The sequence below is a fragment of the Coregonus clupeaformis genome, chromosome 28 (assembly GCF_020615455.1).
Source record: "Coregonus clupeaformis isolate EN_2021a chromosome 28, ASM2061545v1, whole genome shotgun sequence".
Taxonomy (NCBI): domain Eukaryota; kingdom Metazoa; phylum Chordata; class Actinopteri; order Salmoniformes; family Salmonidae; genus Coregonus; species Coregonus clupeaformis.
Window position 1 is genome coordinate 16,396,177 of NC_059219.1, and position 22,489 is coordinate 16,418,665.

At 45.4% G+C, this 22,489-nt stretch overlaps 1 protein-coding gene across 4 annotated transcripts in view; it reads right to left on the bottom strand.

The window, feature by feature from the left end:
- Window positions 1-22,489, bottom strand: part of LOC121543024 (cyclin-dependent kinase 14-like) — a 164,646-nt gene that overhangs the window by 87,209 nt on the left and 54,948 nt on the right. For all 4 annotated transcript variants that reach the window (XM_041852696.2, XM_041852697.2, XM_041852699.2 and 1 more), the window contains 3 exons: window positions 20,089-20,151; window positions 10,961-11,084; window positions 270-390 (listed from right to left, as the gene is read on the bottom strand). In XM_041852696.2, the coding sequence (XP_041708630.1) occupies window positions 270-390; window positions 10,961-11,084; window positions 20,089-20,151 (308 nt within the window). The remainder of the gene's footprint in view (window positions 1-269; window positions 391-10,960; window positions 11,085-20,088; window positions 20,152-22,489) is intronic.

The following is a 22,489-nucleotide window of genomic DNA, read 5'->3' on the forward strand; positions in this document are numbered from 1 at the left end:
TTCTCACCCCCAGACAGAGACATGGACAGGTTTCCCAGCTTATTCTCAACCCCAGACAGACATGGCCAGGTCTCCCAGCTTCTTCTCAACCCCAGACAGAGACCAGGTATCTCCCTCACCTCCCTATGGAACACTTTCACACAGCTGTCTTTGGCTCTCTGCAGGGTTCACACCTTATCTGATCCAGATGAGGAAGTATTCCCCTGTTGTGGAGAGGGATGTGGCAAGAAGAAGGGGGTCAGGGGTTAAAGGTCAGAGGTACTACCCACCACATGTCCAGGCAGGTGGAGTAGTCTGTGGATCCCAGGAGGACATCAGGGGGGCGGTACCACAGGGTCACCACCTCATTGGAGTAGGTGTGGCTGGGGACTGACTTAGCCCGAGCAAGACCTGCAGGAGAGAACACACACACACTGTAATAAACACACACACACTGTAAGGAACAAAAAGTGGAAGCAGAAACACAGGGTATATGTTGACTTTATCATTGAATGCCCTCCACTGAGGCTCCATAAGATGAGAGAAAAGCTGACTGGTGCAAAGCAGAGCAGGTCTTGCCTGAGGTGCTCTGACATGGAGCCTGGGTAGCAACAGGACCAGGGCTATCAGAATACCAATCAGACATATTCAAAGCTACAACAGACCATCTCCATACACTACATCTAACATCAAGGACACCGCTCCCTAAGCTGACGGTACAGTATTATGTGTGTGAACTATGTGTGTGCTGGCAGTGCAGAGCCAGATAGTTTTAATGAGTCTGGTGGCATTTAGCTAGCTGTCCTCCCAGGTGGTGAGACTGGTTCATTAAAGCATTTAGCTTAAACAGCCAAGACTTCCTGCCCCTGGTGCCAGCCCCCGCGTGGTGTTGTGTGCATGTGTGTGTGTATGTGTGTGTGTGTGTGTGTGTGTCGTGGGGGGGGGTGATGGCAGGGCAGGGGGTAGTTAACATGTCCCTATGCCAGAACAGACCCAGGCTTCCAGGAGAGATGGAGGTTAAGCCAGGCTTCCTCACAGTCTAACACTGTAATTTACAGACTAATCTGACCTGTAAACAATAGGCTGTGCCACAGAGAGGAGAGACCAATTTCCTAGACACACTGAAAGCCTATAATTTACATTGCGGGTGGTGTGAAGTGTGTGTGTTTGTCAAATCAAATTAAATCAAATTTTATTGGCCACATGCGCCGAATACAACAGGTGCAGACATTACAGTGAAATGCTTACTTCCAGCCCTTAACCAACAGTGCATTTCTTTTTAACAAAAATAAAACAACAACAAAAAAAGTGTTGAGAAAAAAAGAGCAGAAGTAAAATAAAATAACAGTAGGGAGGCTATATATACAGGGGGGTACCGGTGCAGAGTCAATGTGCGGGGGCACCGGCTAGTTGAGGTAGTTGAAGTAATATGTACATGTGGGTAGAGTTAAAGTGACTATGCATAAATAATTAACAGAGTAGCAGCAGCGTAAAAGGATGGGGTGGGGGGGCAGTGCAAATAGTCAGGGTAGCCATGATTAGCTGTTCAGGAGTCTTATGGCTTGGGGGTAGAAGCTGTTGAGAAGTCTTTTGGACCTAGACTTGGCACTCCGGTACCACTTGCCATGCGGTAGCAGAGAGAACAGTCTATGACTAGGGTGGCTGGAGTCTTTGACAATTTTGAGGGCCTTCCTCTGATACCGCCTGGTATAGAGGTCCTGGATGGCAGGAAGCTTGGCCCCAGTGATGTACTGGGCCATACGCACTACCCTCTGTAGTGCCTTGCGGTCGGAGGCCAAGCAGTTGCCATACCAGGCGTTGATGCAACCAGTCAGGATGCTCTCGATGGTGCAGCTGTAGAATTTTTTGAGGATCTGAGGACCCATGGCAAATCTTTTCAGTCTCCTGAGGGGGAATAGGCTTTGTCGTGCCCTCTTCACGACTGTCTTGGTGTGTTTGGACCATGATAGTTCGTTGGTGATGTGGACACCAAGGAACTTGAAGCTCTCAACCTGTTCCACTACAGCCCCGTCGATGAGAATGGGGGCGTGCTCAGTCCTCTTTTTTTTCCTGTAGTCCACAATCATCTCCTTTGTCTTGGTCACGTTAAGGGAAAGGTTGTTGTCCTGGCACCACACGGCCAGGTCTCTGACCTCCTCCCTATAGGCTGTCTCATCGTTGTCGGTGATCAGGCCTACCACTGTTGTGTCGTTGGAAAACGTAATGATGGTGTTGGAGTCGTGCCTGGCCATGCAGTCATGGGTGAACAGGGAGTACAGGAGGGGACTGAGCACGCACCCCTGAGGGGCCCCTGTGTTGAGGATCAGTGTGGCAGATGTGTTGTTACCTACCCTTACCACCTGGGGGCGGCCCGTCAGGAAGTCCAGGATCCAGTTGCAGAGGGAGGTGTTTAGTCCCAGGATCCTTAGCTTAGTGATGAGCTTAGAGGGCACTATGGTGTTGAATGCTGAGCTGTAGTCAATGAATAGCATTCTCACGTAGGTGTTCCTCTTGTCCAGGTGGGAAAGGGCAGTGTGGAGTGCAATAGAGATTGCATCATCTGTGGATCTGTTGGGGCGGTATGCAAATTGGAGTGGGTCTAGGGTTTCTGGGATAATGGTGTTGATGTGAGCCATGACCAGCCTTTCAAAGCACTGCATGGCTACAGACGTCAGTGCTACGGGTCGGTAGTCATTTAGGCAGGTTATCTTAGAGTCCTTCGGCACGGGGACTATGGTGGTCTGCTTGAAACATGTTGGTATTACAGACTCAGTAAGGGACATGTTGAAAATGTCAGTGAAGACACTTGCCAGTTGGTCAGCACATGCTCGGAGTACACGTCCTGGTAATCCGTCTGGCCCTGCGGCCTTGTGAATGTTGACCTGCTTAAAAGTCTTACTCACATCGGCTACGGAGAGCGTGATCACATAGTCATCCGGAACAGCTGGTGCTCTCATGCATGCTTCAGTGTTGCTTGCCTCGAAGCGAGCATAGAAGTGGTTTAGCTCGTCTGGTAGGCTTGTGTCACTGGGCAGCTCGCGGCTGTTTGTGTGTGTGTGAGTGAGTGTTTGTGTGTGTGTGTGTGTGTGTAGGGGGGACTGGGAGGTTAACGCAGGGCATGAGCAGGGAGAACAGGTCTAATCATCATAAAAAGGCCAGAGTAATAGACTGATGGAGTAGTTACAGTATATGGGTTGTCTGGCTGTAGACTGATCTGTATGATAAAGAGATGGAGAGAGAAAGGCAGGGAGGGAAGGTAGACGGAGGAGAGGGATGGAGGGAGAGAGGGAGGGAGTGATAGGAAATAGTGGGAGTGTGTACTGTATTTGCACTCCAGGACCTAGATGATTGAATTCCCTCTCCTCCTCTCCTCCTCCAGTGTAGTCACCACGGTAACAGCATGAAACAGGCGGATGGATACATTGCTCTTTCTACAAAATGGTGAGCGCCCGGTGGCCCTGACATTCTACATCTGAGAATACCTGAGAGACCTACTGCAGCGAGTGGCTCCATTTCAAAAGGCCTGACCCCCAGGCTTCACACACATGCACACAAACACCTTCATACCTTCAAACACTGGCATTGAGACAACAGTTTCACTCTATACAACCGCTGTGGCTCCTGGCTGGCCTTCCATTCCAGGTCGCCCCGGGATGAAGGTCACACACCCACGTACGTATATGCAGGCAAGCACACACACACACACACACACACACACACACACACACACACACACACACACACACACACACACACACACACACACACACACACACACACACACACACACAGGTAGCCCTGGGTGTGAAGGTCAGTAGTGAATTATACATCACACTGTGTCCCCATGGCAACACCAGGGGTCAGAGAACAGAAGGCAGGAGAGGAGGAGGAAGAGAAGTGGGGGATGAAGAAGAATACAGCCAGAGAGGAGACTGAAATAGACTCCATATCCCCCCTGGGACAAACAACCCAAGCCTTCTTTTGAAGTTTACTCTGAAGTCATATGGCTTTCAGATAGCTCTGTGTAGCCTCCTCCTTCTCTTCCTCCTCCTCTTCCTCCTCCTCCTCCTCCTCCTCCTCCTCCCCAACTCCTCGGCTGCTGTGTCTAAAGCTACGATAAATCCACAGGGAGAAAGAAACAAGTTATACCAAGCATTCATCATTACAAAAAACACTGAAAATCAATCTTGCAGATGCTGCAAATGCACAATTTGTTTCCGTCATGAAATGTGTAGCAAGAATACAAAACAGGGTAAATTAAATAATGTGTCACTCCTCTCCTGCATCAACCCAGTCTAATATATGATGATGAATGTCTGATCGTGTAATATGTAATAATACCCCCTGCTCATATCTCAAATATATATATAACAAAACGAGGAATAAAATGGCTTTAAAATATGCTATAATGCTTTGGAAGTAATTTAGCATACTTGCACAGGTTTCTGGTGGCAATAACGGATTGTGTGCGCTTGGCAGGTAATTTATGGCTGGTCTGATAGAATCTGGGTAATGTGTGACGTGTGTGTGTGCGTGCTTGTGTGTGTGTGTGTGTCTACATGGTGTGGTATGCATACTGCTATTGCTTCTTCATGGTCTGGGATCAGGACATTAACATTTAGGTTCCCCCACACACACACACGTACGCACACACATACACACACACACACACACACACACACACACACACACACACACACACACACACACACACACACACACACACACACACTGCCCCCAGGACACGCGAGGGAAGAGGAAGACCACAGAACTGCTCTGTCCAACACCAATAAGACACACACTACACATCATCAATCAATATTCTGATTACTGACACTCTGCTATCATCTGGAAGTATCTCCCATTTGAAAGGAAAGCTGCATTTTCAAGCATTACTTATCCAACCACTTAATCCCCAAAATCACATCATCACATCACATCTGCATACAGATGATTATGATATGTTGCAGCAGTACAGATGATGATGATATGTTGCAGCAGTCATGGCAGAAATAACCATTCTGGACACATATGTGCTACAGTAAATGACATACAGACACACTCAAACAAGCAAAACTAGTATTGAGGATCAGAAAACGGTTCTCTTTCCTCTGCTAAGAAAATCCCCTGAAAGACAGTTGGCTCGCATGGTGAATTCATTCATCCATCCAGACATGGGCTGTCCAACGTCCTGTGATTCTCCCCACTTCTCCTCTCATATCCAGTAGTAATACCTACAGGTCTGTGGTGGATCACCTGCCACCTGCCTCTCTGTCTGTCTATCACAGCCTGCCTCTCTGTCTGTCTATCACAGCCTGCCTCTCTGTCTGTCTATCACAGTCTGCCTCTCTGTCTGTCTATCACAGCCTGCCTCTCTGTCTTTCTATCACAACCTGCCTCTCTGTCTGTCTATCACAGCCTGCCTCTCTGTCTGTCTATCACAGGCTGCCTCTCTGTCTGTCTATCACAACCTGTCTCTCTGTCTGTTTATCACAACCTGCCTCTCTGTCTGTCTATCACAGCCTGCCTCTCTGTCTGTCTATCACAGCCTGCCTCTCTGTCTGTCTATCACAGGCTGCCTCTCTGTCTGTCTATCACAACCTGTCTCTCTGTCTGTCTATCACAACCTGCCTCTCTGTCTGTCTATCACAACCTGTCTCTCTGTCTGTCTATCACAACCTGCCTCTCTGTCTGTCTATCACAGCCTGCCTCTCTGTCTGTCTATCACAGCCTGCCTCTCTGTCTGTCTATCACAGCCTGCCTCTCTGTCTTTCTATCACAGCTTGCCTCTCTGTCTGTCTATCACAGCCTGCCTCTCTGTCTGTCTATCACAGGCTGTCTCTCTGTCTGTCTATCACAGCCTGCCTCTCTGTCTGTCTATCACAGGCTGCCTCTCTGTCTGTCTATCACAACCTGTCTCTTTGTCTATCACAACCTGCCTCTCTGTCTGTCTATCACAGCCTGCCTCTCTGTCTGTCTATCACAGCCTGCCTCTCTGTCTTTCTATCACAGCTTGCCTCTCTGTCTGTCTATCACAGCCTACCTCTCTGTCTGTCTATCACAACCTGCCTCTCTGTCTGTCTATCACAGCTTGCCTCTCTGTCTGTCTATCACAGCCTACCTCTCTGTCTGTCTATCACAGCCTGCCTCTCTGTCTTTCTATCACAGCTTGCCTCTCTGTCTGTCTATCACAGCCTACCTCTCTGTCTGTCTATCACAACCTGCCTCTCTGTCTGTCTATCACAGCCTACCTCTCTGTCTGTCTATCACAACCTGCCTCTCTGTCTGTCTATCACAGGCTGCCTCTGTCTGTCTATCACAGCTTGCCTCTCTGTCTGTCTATCACAGCCCGTTTCACCACACTAAGTGATCCCTAATGAGATAGGCAGCAAACAGCACAAATCCTAGTCAGGTCATTACCTGCATTCATGCACAGACAGCCAGACAGACAGAAAGACAGAGACACACACACAAACACCCACACACACCCTCCCCTCCCTGTAGGGCCTATGTGTCTGGGTGTAGGTAACAGCACACAGGGGAAGTCCTGGCGCTCCATGCGGATTCCTCCGACGTTCCAACCAGATTCCTGCATCTCCATTGTCACATTGCTGCACTCTCCACAGATCATTATCCTCACCAGCTGTCTTTAAACATTATCACTACAACTCACGCACACACACACACACACATCAATCCCAACACTCTGAGTGACTCGAATCCCTAGGAGAGAAACTAAACAGTGCCCTCCAGCACACACACATACACACACACGCACATACACACAAGGGAGGGAGGGAGATAATGCAACGTCTTCAAAACGAACATACACTGCTCAAAAAAATAAAGGGAACACTAAAATAACACATCCTAGATCTGACTGAATGAAATAATCTTATTAAATACTTTTTCTTTACATAGTTGAATGTGCTGACAACAAAATCACACAAAAATTATCAATGGAAATCAAATTTATCAACCCATGGAGGTCTGGATTTGGAGTCACACTCAAAATTAAAGTGGAAAACCACACTACAGGCTGATCCAACTTTGATGTAATGTACTTAAAAAAAGTCAAAATGAGGCTCAGTAGTGTGTGTGGCCTCCAGTCAGGCTACCTCTGGCGAGCACATGGAGGGCTGTGCGGCCCCCCAAAGAAATGCCACCCCACACCATGACTGACCCACCGCCAAACCGGTCATGCTGGAGGATGTTGCAGGCAGCAGAACGTTCTCCACGGCGTCTCCAGACTCTGTCACGTCTGTCACGTGCTCAGTGTGAACCTGCTTTCATCTGTGAAGAGCACAGGGCGCCAGTGGCGAATTTGCCAATCTTGGTGTTCTCTGGCAAATGCCAAACGTCCTGCACGGTGTTGGGCTGTAAGCACAACCCCCACCTGTGGACGTCGGGCCCTCATACCACCCTCATGGAGTCTGTTTCTGACCGTTTGAGCAGACACATGCACATTTGTGGCCTGCTGGAGGTCCTTTTGCAGGGCTCTGGCAGTGCTCCTCCTGCTCCTCCTTGCACAAAGGCGGAGGTAGCGGTCCTGCTGCTGGGTTGTTTGCCTCCTACGGCCTCCTCCACGTCTCCTGATGTACTGGCCTGTCTCCTGGTAGCGCCTCCATGCTCTGGACACTACGCTGACAGACACAGCAAACCTTCTTGCCACAGCTCGCATTGATGTGCCATCCTGGATGAGCTGCACTACCTGAGCCACTTGTGTGGGTTGTAGACTCTGTTTCATGCTACCACTAGAGTAAAAGCACTGCCAGCATTCAAAGGTGACCAAAACATCAGCCAGGAAGCATAGGAACTGAGAAGTGGTCTGTGGTCACCACCTGCAGAACCAGTCCTTTATTGGGGGTGTCTTGCTAATTGCCTATAATTTCCACCTGTTGTCTATTCCATTTGCACAACAGCATGTGACATGTATTGTTAATCAGTGTTGCTTCCTAAGTGGACAGTTTGATTTCACAGAAGTGTGATTGACTTGGAGTTACATTGTGTTGTTTAAGTGTTCCCTTTATTTTTTTGAGCAGTGTATATTTGTGGATACTGTATAGAACAAGTGACATCATCACTGCAATGTACTGTATCTATTGGTTGATTGCTAAACCAATGGCCGGATAGGTATTTGCAAGATGATTGTGGTTTGCAGCATTGTTTTCAGGGTACCTAGGGGACATTTGTTTGTGCTGTTTCACTACCAGCTCAGCACAGAACATGGTGATAGTCTTATAATACCTCCCACAGTAGCCTGTGTCTGTTTCAAGGTGAGGCCTCCATACAGCCAGACATAATGAAGTGTGATTGTGGAGGAAATGGTCTTTGTGAGGCTCCTATACACAGCAGGGCAGAGAACAAAGACAATCAGAGAGAGAGAGGAGAGCCTGACTTTCCCTTTCTGCTGCCATACAATGGATACAATTAGCAGAGATGGAGTTGGCCCCGGGCCCATTGACTGGAGCAGGATAAGAGAGGAGAGAGAGACACCGCTCTGCGGAGAGAGGAGAGAGACACCGCTCTGAGGAGAGAGGAGAGAGACACCGCTCTGAGGAGAGAGGAGAGAGACACCGCTCTGAGGAGAGAGGAGAGAGACACCGCTCTGAGGAGAGAGGAGAGAGACACCGCTCTGAGGAGAGAGGAGAGAGACACCGCTCTGAGGAGAGAGACACCGCTCTGAGGAGAGAGGAGAGAGACACTGCTCTGAGGAGAGAGACACCGCTCTGAGGAGAGAGGAGAGAGACACCGCTCTGAGGAGAGAGACACCACTCTGAGGAGAGAGGAGAGAGACACCGCTCTGAGGAGAGAGGAGAGAGACACCGCTCTGAGGAGAGAGGAGAGAGACACTGCTCTGAGGAGAGAGGAGAGAGACACCGCTCTGAGGAGAGAGACACCGCTCTGAGGAGAGAGACACCGCTCTGAAGAGAGAGACACCGCTCTGAGGAGAGAGACACCGCTCTGAGGAGAGAGGAGAGAGACACCGCTCTGAGGAGAGAGGAGAGAGACACCGCTCTGAGGAGAGAGACACCGCTCTGAAGAGAGAGACACCGCTCTGAGGAGAGAGACACCGCTCTGAGGAGAGAGGAGAGAGACACCGCTCTGAGGAGAGAGGAGAGAGACACCGCTCTGAGGAGAGAGGAGAGAGACACTGCTCTGAGGAGAGAGACACCGCTCTGAGGAGAGAGGAGAGAGACACCGCTCTGAGGAGAGAGGAGAGAGACACCGCTCTGAGGAGAGAGGAGAGAGACACCGCTCTGAGGAGAGAGGAGAGAGACACCGCTCTGAGGAGAGAGGAGAGAGACACCGCTCTGAGGAGAGAGGAGAGAGACGACTCTCATAGTATATACACTGAGATATCCACAGCTGAATGACTGGGAGTGATCCACGCCACACGAGACACACCCCGTTGAGAGAGTGTAGACACACACACACACACACACACACACAGACACACACTTATGTACGAGAGCACACACATACAGATAAGCACACACACATTTGCAATTCATGTCGTATTTACAACTCTCTTCTTTGATGATAGTCAAGCTTGAAAACACAAATGTCTATTGCATACACTTGACACACATGCTATAAACCAATACACACTTGACACACACTGCACAGTAACACACACTTGTGACAGTTCAAGCCGTGCATGTGTGTGTGCCTGTGACCCTTGTGAGAGTTAAGTGTCCTAGTGACACCAGTGAGGTTGTGTGTAGTGAAGTACAGTGTGTGTTTGTGTGTGTGTGTGTGTGTGTGTGTGTGTGTTGAGAGGCTAAAATACAGCCATATGCTCCAAGACACCATCGCCAGAATGACACATCAGCAGATATCATGGTCCAGATCCCCTCTCTCCCATTCGCTCTGTGTGTGTGTGTGTTTATGTGAGATAGGTGATTACCGTCACCTTGGCACATTCGTAAAAACACACACACACAAACACACACTACTTCAGTTTGTTGGCTTTAGTTTGTTCTGTCCTTCAGTCGAACCATCTAAGCTTTTCATAACCCTCACTTGTTTGTCTTTGTTTGTGCTACTCGTTAGGACAGAGAAACACACAAAGAGCTGAGGCTGATTCTGGATCAGATCCAGAAACAAATCAACCAGCAGGGACACTGAACCCATGCCACTGAGGCTGACAGCCAGCCTCTGATAATCCCCCTGTTCCTGTTCAGCCCCTGGTCCTCAGCTGTCAGGGCCTTAGTATTCCTGCTGTAGAGGCTAGGGCCTCAGGAACTTCCTACTGAAACACCCACACACACACACCTCGCTGCCTCCAGCCTCTACTCAGCATCTAAGTGAGATCCCCTAGGCTAGGGCTAACCGTGTCTATGTGTGTGTGTATCCACAGCAGTTATTCCATGGGATTTCCATTCTTTCTCATTTAGCATGTGGTCCATTATTTTCTCATTGCCTTCCAGTAATATGTCTACTCTATAATGAGGAGGGGTTTACATTATTGATGAAGGTGTCACCCTTGCCTGTGCGGCTAGAGGGATGGATGGAGGGATAGATGGAGGGGTGGATGGAAGGGTGGATGGAGGGGTGGATGGCGGGATGGAGAGATAGAGGGATGATTTCCTGTGAGTGAGGCAGTCTTTGTCTGGTCTGTGGTGCCAGTCTGAGCCGATGCCCTCTGGAAACCAGTCAAACCGTGTGTGTAGTATTTACAGAGCTGGGCACCATGAAAGGAGACTGGCCATATGGTGCTACCACTTCAGGAGATGTCTAACACACACACACACACACACACACACTAGCGACAGAGAGAGAGCGAGAGAGAGAAAGAAAGAAGAGACATAGAGAGAGAGAGAGAGAGAGAGAGAGAGAGAGAGAGAGAGAGAGAGAGACAAAGAGACTGAGAAGAGAGAGAGAGATGAGAGAGAGAGAGAGAGAGAGAGAGAGAGAGAGAGAGAGAAGCACGGAAAGACAAAAGAGTGCTAGTCAGACACAAAGCAAAGCCACCTACCGAAGTCGGCCAGTTTGAGTTCTCCAGTGTCAGAGATGAGCAGGTTCTGAGGCTTGAGGTCGCGGTGCAGGATATACCTCTGGTGGATGTAGGACAGACCTCTCAACAACTGGTACAGGAACAACTGATAGACAGAGAGGAGATCCACCATTAATCATTCATCATTAGATGTAATATTCATTAATGATTTGATCATTCAATTCATGAATCATAAATTCATTAGATTCATGAGAAATTTAACTATTAGAGTAGGCTAATTATTCATCATTCAAACAATGTATATAATGTGTTTCCAATGGATTTCCAAGTCACCCACTATGTTTCACCTATTGTCTCAATAGCAATATTTCCTTCTAATGTTTTTATTTTACATCCTGCTATTTGTCCATTCTTGTATCTACTTCTCTCTTCTTCTCCATCTCTCTGGCTGATTCATAGCATTGGTTGGACTCATACGTAACAGAGAAAGGCTTTCAGTGTCATAACAGCTATCCATCAGTAGGAGGTGTTAATGTCTTCATTCAGCCTTAACACAACACCAGCACTGGTAAATGAACTCCCAAAACTCATTTACACCACACCATTAACTCTATAACGCTTGCATGCACACGCACACGCACACACACCCTCAACCTCACTCGCAACGTCAATACTAGCCAATCAACCCAGAACTCCCATCCCATCATTTCCTCAGCTTAGACTATTGACCAGTGATCAAATATATAACTGCCATCACAACGGCCATCTGATCTCTCACATCAATAACAAATAGTGATTGGTTCATTCGAAGGCTTGAGAGGAGGTCAATAAATAAACAATAGAAATAACAATAATGATAAAATGTCTATTCCATTTATAAATATATCATATTCTGACTTCAACCACCAATTTTGATTACACAGTTACATTCAAATGCTAACAATGGGAAATAGGTGAGAAAATAAGCATTAAGACAAAATAAAATGTGAATAAATGTCCTCATATTTCCTTTTCTTTCTCTGACACAGCACCTGAAAACAACATCAATGTGTATGGCTCTTTCAGATCCTGTGGTTATTTTTTGTTCACTTTGCATCAATCAACCAACAATGAATTCTGAATCTGTGCAATCGCTGATCCTCCATTCCAACATTCTAATCTTTCATTCCAATCTCTCTCTTCTCAGCAGCACTAGCAGGGTCTCGGCCAATTAGGCAGAGCGAAAACCGTGGAGTCCAATCAGGGATCAGCCCTGTCTGGCATCTGGAGTCACCGGGTCAACAGTTTAGCATTCCTCAACTCGGCAGGCAGGCGATACACGAAACAACGCACAGCGCTGGAAATAGGCATGGGAAATGTGTGTTTACTCATGTATATCAAAACACACTCATCAAAACACACTCTGCCTCATTAAGTGGGCTAGGCAATCAAAAGGTTACTCATTTATTCACTCCTCTCTTTCTGCAAACTAAACATCAAAACACTGCTTAAAAATAACTCTTATTGTCGACTACAGGAAAACAGAGAATTCTGTCAAATTAGCATATTATATGGTAGAAGGTAAAGTACAAGGGCAAACATTTGATTGGAGTTTAGCTGAGAGCTGGACTAAGTTGAGTGCTTATGCATGCTTTTCAAATTCATAAACACACTAGAAAAGGCTTGCTCTATTAAACTCTATTCCATGTCTAGCCCTAGACTGTAGTCACACTCACTAGCCCAACATTGTCACTGTACTAGCAAGACATTTGGCCACATGACAGACATGTAAGTTAGTTGAAGCTATCTGCCCATCTGGCTTAAAATGCTAAAGGCATCACTAGAGTTATTAGGAGAGAGAGGGAGAGAGAGAGAGGGAGAGAGAGAGAGAGAGAGAGAGAGAGAGAGAGAGAGAGAGAGAGAGAGAGAGAGAGAGAGAGAGAGAGAGAGAGAGAGAGAGAGAGAGAGAGAGAGAGAGAGAGAGAGAGAGAGAGAGAGAGAGAGAGAGAGAGAGAGAGAGAGAGAGAACAAGAGAAAGATAAGAATAGGAAGTTAGAGTGAGAATGAGAGTGAAAAAGACAGAGAGATACATAGAGAAAAAAAGAAAGAGTGAGAAACAGAGAGAGAGAAAGACAGAGAGATACATAGAGAAAGAGAGCGAGAGACAGAGAGAGAGAGAGAGAGAGAGAGAGAGAGAGAGAGAGAGAGAGAGAGAGAGAGAGAGAGAGAGAGAGAGAGAGAAAGGGGAAAGTGACATATAGAGAAAGAGAAAGAGAGGTGGTGAGAGAGAGAACCAGACAGAGAGAGAGAATGGTCTCCAACGGCAGAGGAATGAAAATAAAGAAAGTCAGGTAGAGAGAAAGAGAGAAGAGAACAGGGTCAGCAGTGAGAGTGGGATGAAGCAGAGTCGGGAGAGGTGAGGGGATACAGAGTTTAAGCTGCCTTGCTGGAAAGTCAACAGCAGCCAGCTGCCCGCTCCCCAGAATATCAATAGTCTCACCCCACCTCCTCACCCCTCCAGGGACTTCCACCGCACAGCGGACGAATGATACATAATTCTAGGATGGTGAGAGGAATTAGGAGAGAGGGATTTTAGACACTAACCATGAACAGATAGAAAGAGACAACCTCTTCTTATGAGGGTATAGATATTCCCATCAAGAAACAGATTCACAATGCATTCACTCATTGGCAATGGACTGCAGTAATTAGTAGACAACGACCCTGGGAAAGGGTAGTAACCGTGGACCGGGGTGTTAGGAACATAATGAATCATTAGTTGTGCTGTGTACTAATTGCAGTGTGTGTGTGTGTGTGTGTGTGTGTGTGTGTAGGTGTCATCCTTATGTGGGTTGAAAATGGCAGATTTTGTCATTGAAGTGCTTAAATTGGAATGCAGTGGCTGTACAGTAACATGCTATACATGACGTTAGAGCTCAGGCTCTCCGCTTCACAGCGCTGAATGGGCTTTGACTGACAGCCGTTATAAACTTGAGCACTGCGCGTGACAAGAAGATGCCCCCATCCTTCCCGCTAATTGGGCAACTTTTGCACATTTGTCTGAGTGAGTGAAATGCTGTAAATCGAGAGGAGTTGATGTGTTCTGAAAGATGAGACATTGTGGATTATAATAAATACTGCTTTGATGTCATACAAGCAAACCACACACCCGACTCCAAATGTGCACTTCACATTTCCATATTTGAAGTTCCTCAATGGCAAAGCTAGGAGAGCTCAAAACAGCACATTATAATTGAAGGCGCTTTCCCTGAGTCATAAAACTGCATGGAAATGACTTAGGAACTGTGCACAGTTTGGAGAGGTGTGTGGCCACTTGGAGACACCAGTTAGACCTCTCACTCAAACCCTTGTAATCGTTTTTTCTTATCTTGGACCTACTCCAAAATGTCAATGATTATTCTTATTCTGTAATTGAATGTATCCAGAGTATTTTCAGCTGAACTGTTGTGACCTCACATAATCTCCAAAATGTTATCTTTCAATTGCTACCATGATCATGCATATGTTCTTTTTTATAGTTCTTCTGTTAGAAACATTTCAATTTGGCCCTATCCACATAGGCCAATTTCCATAAGTGTAAGGGGTTAAATTTACTTCCTGAATTGACTGCCAACCCTGGCCTGTGTGTGTGTGTGTGTGTGTGTGTGTGTGTGTGTGTGTGTGTGTGTGTGTGTGTGTGTGTGTGTGTGTGAGTGCGTGTGTGTGTGTGCGTGCCAGTGGTGGAAAAAGTGCCCAATTGTCATACTTGAGTAAAAGTAAAGCTACTGTACCTTAATAGAAAATGACACAAGTAAAAGTGAAAGTCACCCAGTAAAATACTACTTGAGTAAAAGTCTAAAAGTATTTGGTTTTAAATATACTTTAAGTATCAAAGTAAAAGTATAAATAATTTCACATTCCTTATATTAAGCAAACCAGATGATTTTCGTGTTTTTTTAAAATATATGGATAGCCAGGGGCACGCTACAACACTCAGACATAATTTACAAATGAAGCATTTGTGTTTAGTGAATCTGCCAGATCAGAGGCAGTAGGGATGACCAGGGATGTTGTCTTGATAAATGTGTGAATTGGACCATTTTCCTGTCCTGCTAAGCATTCAAATTGTAACGAGTACTTTTGGGTGTCAGGGAAATGTATGGAGTAAAAAGTAAATTTCTTTAGGAATGTAGTGAAGTAAAAGTAAAAGTTGTCAAAAATATAAATACTAAAGTAATGTACAGATACCCCAGAAAACTACTTAAGTAGTACTTTAAAGTATTTTTACTTAAGTACTTTACACCACTGGTGTGTGCGTACCTACACACTGTACTCAACTTCCAACTGTTACCATAGCCTCTTCGTATATTTGTTGAATGGTTTGTCTGTTTTATATACCTCTGCTTTAACTTTTACATCAGTGTTCAAATGGAAAAGTTAACACTGTTTGATTTAATGAAAAGCTATGGCATTACATTTTTATGTAGAGATGGGTTTAGTGTATAAGGTGTGGCCAGTAGAACAGTGGATTTCATCATCTGAGTCCAGATATTCTCTGTAATCTGCCAGTGAAATAGACTCCAGACTGGCTCTATTGTCTGATATTCCCATTCATTTACTACAGTATGAGACCATGCATCATACTAACAGCATATAATGGGTTATACACATTTCTTATTCATATGGAATATTTGCACACAAAAACACAGAACAAAGGGGAAACAAATGTGTATATATTATCATGTTGCCAATTGCCAATTATTGTATTTTATTTTGTATTTTTTGTAAGCATGTGTTATCATTGGCTAATTCCAATGCATACTGACTTATTTGGGGCAAAGACAAAAGCCCCAAAAGATGTGTTATTCCAATAGATGTATTTTGTGTTCACATTACTTATTCAAACACTATCAATAGTGAATGAGAGTCCAATCACACGCAGTCATGCTGAACACAACATCATGGACATAGCCAACCCCTCGAAAAACAAACCTCTAAATCCTCATTGCAACTGAGGGGATAATAAATGAAGTATTTAATTGAATGGCAACCTTGGGAGTCATTGTGAAAATCTCTGAAAGCAGCACTTTACTATATGCAGGGGAGTGAGTTTAGCCCAGCAGTGAGTGCAGGAGAGGTAGGATAGTATGTTAAATGAGCTGAGAAGACAGTGACGCTCCCATCTGCCAGCTACTGTTCCCCTACCGCCCTGTTCCCCGTAGTAGTTTATCCCAGAAACCATCTGGGTAGTACTGTCTTAATGTGGCATGTCATTACTGCATTATCTGCATACATGATTAGGGCACAGAGAGGAGGAGAGGAGAGGAGAGGAGGAGAGGAGCAGAGCGGAGGTGAGGGGGAGAGGGACTAGGGAACTCAGGAGTAGTGCTTTGTTGAGTTTGTTGAACCTTTTCAGACATGGGCCTTTGTGATGTTACATTATACTAACCTAATTTATCAATATTCCACCTGACATTGATACTACACTTGACATTGAGGAATAATGCAATGAGGGTAGCTCCTCTTGTACTACATGCTGTTTAAATAGGATTGTGAATGTCAATCAATGCCTTCCAGGTAGGGCTTGGCGATATACCGTATTTTACGATATACTGCTATTTACCTTCTGGAATATGCCGTGTGTAACGTCAATTTTTTAGTTTACTTCGCTACTTGAGTCATCTCTCTCTCTCCATGCCGCTTTCCACCAGACCTAGCCCCGCCCCCTGTCACTCAAGGAGCACATTTGTTGTTCCTCGACCACGAGACACTTGCGTTCAGTCTGCAACAGCTAGTTTGTATTTTCTTAGCAAGTTGGGTGTCACGATCGTCGTATATAGAGGACCAAGGCGCAGCGTGGAAGGTGAACATACTTATTTATTAAATGATACACGAACAAAACAACAAATCGATACGTGACGTCCACAGGTGCAAAACACAAACCAACACGGAACACTTATAGAGGACATAATCAACTAAACAGGACACAGGTGTACACAATCAGACAAAACCAACAGACAGCAAAAACATCAAACGGTGATAGCTAGTACTCCGGGGACGACGACCGCCGAAGCCTGCCCGAACAAGGAGGAGGAGCAGCCTTGGCCGAAACCGTGACAGTGGGCCTAAATCTTGTTAGCTAGCTAGCTAGCTAATACATGTCCTGAGTCAGAGCAAACGTAATTAGCTATATAGCCTGATAATACCAGTGATGGTGTAGAACTAAATCAGCATGTTGTTTGTGCAACAGTATCTTCTAAATCAAAGAGGAATACGTGAAGCATGAATATGTTAGCCACATTAAGTAGCTAAGAGAAAACATTCAATGTAGCCAAATATTATAGGGTCCCCTAGGAAACACTTAACTCATCCCTGGCATTTTCATTCGTTGTCATGTCAAACAACACTGTATTCAAAGTGCCCACTATTATATTCAAACTATTTAATTAGAATAATCGTTCTATTTCCATGATTCCAACAGTTCACCCATGTGTTTTGCTCTAAATCACAACTAAAATCGCAATTGCGACATTTGGTTAAAAATAAGGCTTAGATTGTTTGCCTATATTGTGCAACGCTATGTGGCAGTGTGGAAATGATCTCAAATTAGTGCAGGAAATGCAGAAATTGATGAAAATGCTGAAAATTATTTTAGGTTGAAGTTGAATTGAACAGTATAAAACAATCAGAATGGAGAAAGACCCATTGAAATCACTTAGAATGTACTGTATGTGTTGCCACCCTAGGGTCACGCACTACTCATAAAGCAAATTTATAACTTTTATTATTCAAAAACATAAAATACCGTCAAATACCATCATACTGTCAATTTTTTAAAAAATACCATGATATGATATGTTGGCCAACATTGCCCAGCCCTACTGTCAGGGGTGTCAGTTTCACATCAATCTATTCGGCTCTCATTAAGAGAACCCCATTCAGCTGACTGAATATAATCACATCAAGAGCTTCACTGACTGGGAGGTTGTTGCAGCTTTGGGTGATGTCATACAGAACATTAAATAATAGGTAGAATACAAAAGGAGAACACTGTAATCAATCAAGTGTATGGGTCAAGGTAAATGTTCTGTACTATGCTCTCAGAAGGAGTTCTGTAACAAGACACGTTCCAAACAACACAAACACACTTCTCTCTGCTGGGCAGGCTGACTTATAATTGCATTAGCTAGTGTAGGTCTAAGTGTTTTCTGCTAGGTTAATGCTAATGTGATCCAGCCACATCAGACAGCACACACTCTAATAGCTTTTATATCTCTGATTATTCAACAGGAGGACAAACACACACACACTTCATAGAAGCAACGTATCTTCAGTCAGAGGCTGTTTCTTCTGAAATAACCTCAACCAGGGAACAAAAGCAATTTTAAACCTGATCTGTCATCTGCTTGACACACACACCACACACACACACACACACACACACACACACACACACACACACACACACACACACACACACACACACACACACACACACACACACACACACACACAAACACACAGGAGGACAAGCCACTTTCTCTGTTATTCAGAGACACTGTAATGAAGGGAATTAATCTCCAGCAAATTGTCTGTCTACTCTGCTCCTCACTGGTTACAAATATAGCTATTATACCCTCCATTTTACAGTTAACACATACTGGAGTGTCTCTGACTCTTGACACACAATAGCACAGAAGAGAGGCACATTGGCAAACAGGAGAGTTCAATATGCCATTGGCTCGACATGCTGCCTCCATCTTGGTTTTTGATTGCTGATTCTAACGATTGGTCCAGGTCTGGGTCTCTAGTTGTGCCTCAAATGGCACCCTATTCCCTATATAGTGCACTACTTTTAACCATAGCCTTATGGAGCCTGGTCAAGAGTAGTGCACTACATAGTGAATAGGGTGCCATTTGGGACGTAGCCTCTTCCTCCACACAGTCAGTTTGTTTTCCTTTCAGCTGCCAGGTCATTAGAGCTCCTCCTGTACTCTGTCTGTCCTCCCACCAGGGAAAGATGTGTTCTGGTCTCTCTCTCTCTCTCTCTCTCTCTCTCTCTCTCTCTCTCTCTCTCTCTCTCTCTCTCTCTCTCTCTCTCTCTCTCTCTCTCTCTCTCTCTCTCTCTCTCTCTCTCTCTCTCTCTCTCTCTCTCTCTCTCTCTCTCTCTCTCTCTCTCTCCCTCCCTCCCTCCCTCTCCATCTGTCCTCCCACCATGGAGAGCATTATTGCTAAAACTAGCTGCTGGCCCTTTGGGTAAGAGACATATGTCCGTCTCTGTCTCTGTCTTTGTCTATTTCTTTATGTCTTTCTCTCTAACTCTACCTTCTAGTCCAGTTCTGACAGAGGAAACATTTATCACAATGTCATTGTCAGAGCACATTCATATACAAATAAAAGCCCCTCTTAAGACTTCACAGAGGAAATTATTTCACAAAGGCTACATGGCGACACAGTGAGGACACGTCCTGGCCTGTCGTACACCTGGGACTCTGTTTGCATCCCAAATTACAACCCATTCCCTTTATAGTGCACTATTTTTGACTAGGGCCCATAGGGCTCTGGTCAAAAATAGTGCACTATATGGGGAATAGGGTGCCATTTGGGACGCAACATATGTTTACAGATTAAGAGGTGCAAGCAGGTTTTTTCCCCTGACACCCCTCTCTGGGAATAATCCTCTATTATTAATACATGCATTTCAATGAGGCAGGCCGTCGGTCGTCAACAGGATAAATACATGACTTATGGAAATCCTTAGGACAATATTAGGTATGAAGTGTTACATAACCCACATTGCCTGATCTCACCCCCCTCCACACTTCTCAAAGGACCCCTCTACACAACACCCCCCTTTCACACACCCCATCCCATCCTCCATGGCCCCATTCACTCCATCACACTCCCTACCTTCTCCTCGTCCTCAACACACCTCTACACAGAGCCACAGGAAAACGTTGCTACTCTAACAGTGTGTGTTACTCCTCAACTGTGTATTTTATTGAAGTAATTTAAGCAAGCCTACAGGACATTGCTACTATCTAACCATGTGTGTGTGGGCATCACTCCTCAGCAGTGTCACTGTAAAAACTGTAGGATTTGATTAATGGCGCTAAGGACAGTGTAGTTGAATGTAGTAATATAGTAATGATAATGAAGAGCAGTCTTACCTTCACATTGTCTGGATGCAGCCCTCCTGGGTGCCTGTCCATGTACTGGCACAGATCTGTGTGCTGTCAGGGAGAAAGAGAGGACAGTTTGATTATAATATGTCTAAATAAAGAGTCATAAAACACCAAATCTGATCACAGTTACAATGCATTGCAATGAACCAAAAATAAGTCAATATGAAAAATGAAGTATTAATGTATTGATGCTGTTCAGTATTTTATGGTATTTATTTGAACAGTAAAAGCAGCAGAGAGAGGTTCTTGGCAGTGAGAATATTGGCTTTTTGTTTATTGTTATGCTAGTCTTGAATGTACCTTGGTTGGAATGTGAGCTTGGTTTGAGGATGGAAAAATCTGCTAATGGAAAAACGTTATTGGCTTTTATAGCTTTCCCCTAGCTAGTCAAAGCAATTCTGACCTACTGTCATTCGTTCATGATAAAATATCAGTATGGCGCCAGGCTGGAGACACAAACTCAATCATTAAATTGCAGCAGACATCAGTCACAACATTTATTTTATTCCCCAGTATGTCTCCCCCGTCTGCGGATGAATGATATCCGGTCTATATCAACAGAATGATCCACAGTGGGAACCTTTGGTACAAAGCCCTTCATGTGATTGTGTGGAGGGATGAGAGAGGGAGTGACACTGTCTGTATGTCTTTAAGCGCTGTATGTAAGCAGAGTCGTCTGTCTGTCCGACGGCGGGAGAAAAGAGGAATTACCCTGATCTGCACTTCACTGATTTATTCTTCCAGCAGACCTGGGGCACACACACACGGACACACGGACACACACACCACAGCTCGAGGGGCTGGGTGATATTTGCGTACCCCCGCTGCTCCTCACACCGTCAGATATAAATGTGTTCCCGTTCATGAATAATTCAACCTGACTCTCAAACAAGCCATGCCTGTCCACCTTACTCAAAACCTGCTCTCACTCTCTCTCTCTCCCTCCCTCTCTCTATATTTCTCTCTGTCTTTCCCTCTCTCTCTCTCCATATCTTGCTCACCCCCACTTTCTCTCCATTTCTTCTCTCTCCCTCTCTCTACCTCTCTCTCTCTCTCTCTCGGTCCCGCTCGCTCCCTGTCAATCGTCATTACCTGCTAGATGAGAAAAATGAATTGATTTGGCTTGGTGTGGAGCCTTCTGTATATAAAAGAGTTTGGAATTACAGGTCTGAACACAGCAGAATAGAACAGCATGAAACTGGCTGCGCTGCTAATAAGAAACTGGCTCCACAGCAACAACAACACACAGATCCACTGTGTTGCATTATCCATTTCTGTCAAATATACGCTATCCACTCTGTCTGTTCAACATTCACAGTGAGAGAAGGGTGGTCTGTCATAATAAAGGCTATGGAGACAGATCCTTGTCAACCATGTCCACTTACAGACAGTATCTACTTGATGAATATATATATTTGGAATTGATTAGCTCCTATATTTGCACATGGAGCAGAGAAACAGCAGTGAAAGACCTCCATAACCCCTCTATCCAGTCTGACCTCTGTTCTCCAGGTAATCAAAACGTACACTTTAAGGACAGAGAGCATCCTCATTAGAATCCCTATAACCAGCTACAGACTGCCCAGGGACTGGCTCTGTCATCTCTCAGAGGATGTGGTCATAATGTATTACCAGGAGCAGATGTTCCCACTGACCCTGCTGAACCATGCTGTTTCTGACCAACAGGGGGCCACACACTAGACTACCCTATATAGCAGGGGTGCCCAGACTTAGGATCTACTTTTTCCACCCTCTTCCTAACGCGGTCTAAACCCCCCGCCAATATTAAATAACATTTCACCTTATTGATTGGATGATTTGGCTATAGTTACTGATTGCTAGCCTCAAGCAGGTGTACAGGTGATAATCTGTTAGAGTGGACCGGTATTTTGACTTGATTATCTTCATGTCTGAAAATGCTGACTCGCCAAGGTAGGTAGATCACAAAAATGCTGTCAAGTACATGGCAACTTTTCTCATGTTTGGATATTTTTCCTCCATGATAAGGTTCCAAAAGAGGTCGCTTTGCAGAGTCCAAATTTCACTCTCGACGGCTGATGTCTCCATGTGAAACAATGATGCAATTTTTGTTGCAAGTTCGTCAACATCAACTTCCACACCAAACGGAAAGCACATACATGTTGCCACAGGTTCCAGGATCGCAAAGTATTGAAAGCGTCGGTCAAAGCCTGCTTGGTCCAGCACTCCTATTAAAAACGTAACCGCAACTTCATAGAAAAAAACCTAGTAAAAAAACAACTACCACTGGAACAAAGAATATTATGTTACAGGTCTCGCAAGCGTGGAAATGTAAACGTACTAACTGCAGACGGTTGCTATGGTAGCGACAGGAAAACAAATGTAACTATAGTGCGGCGGGTTGGTC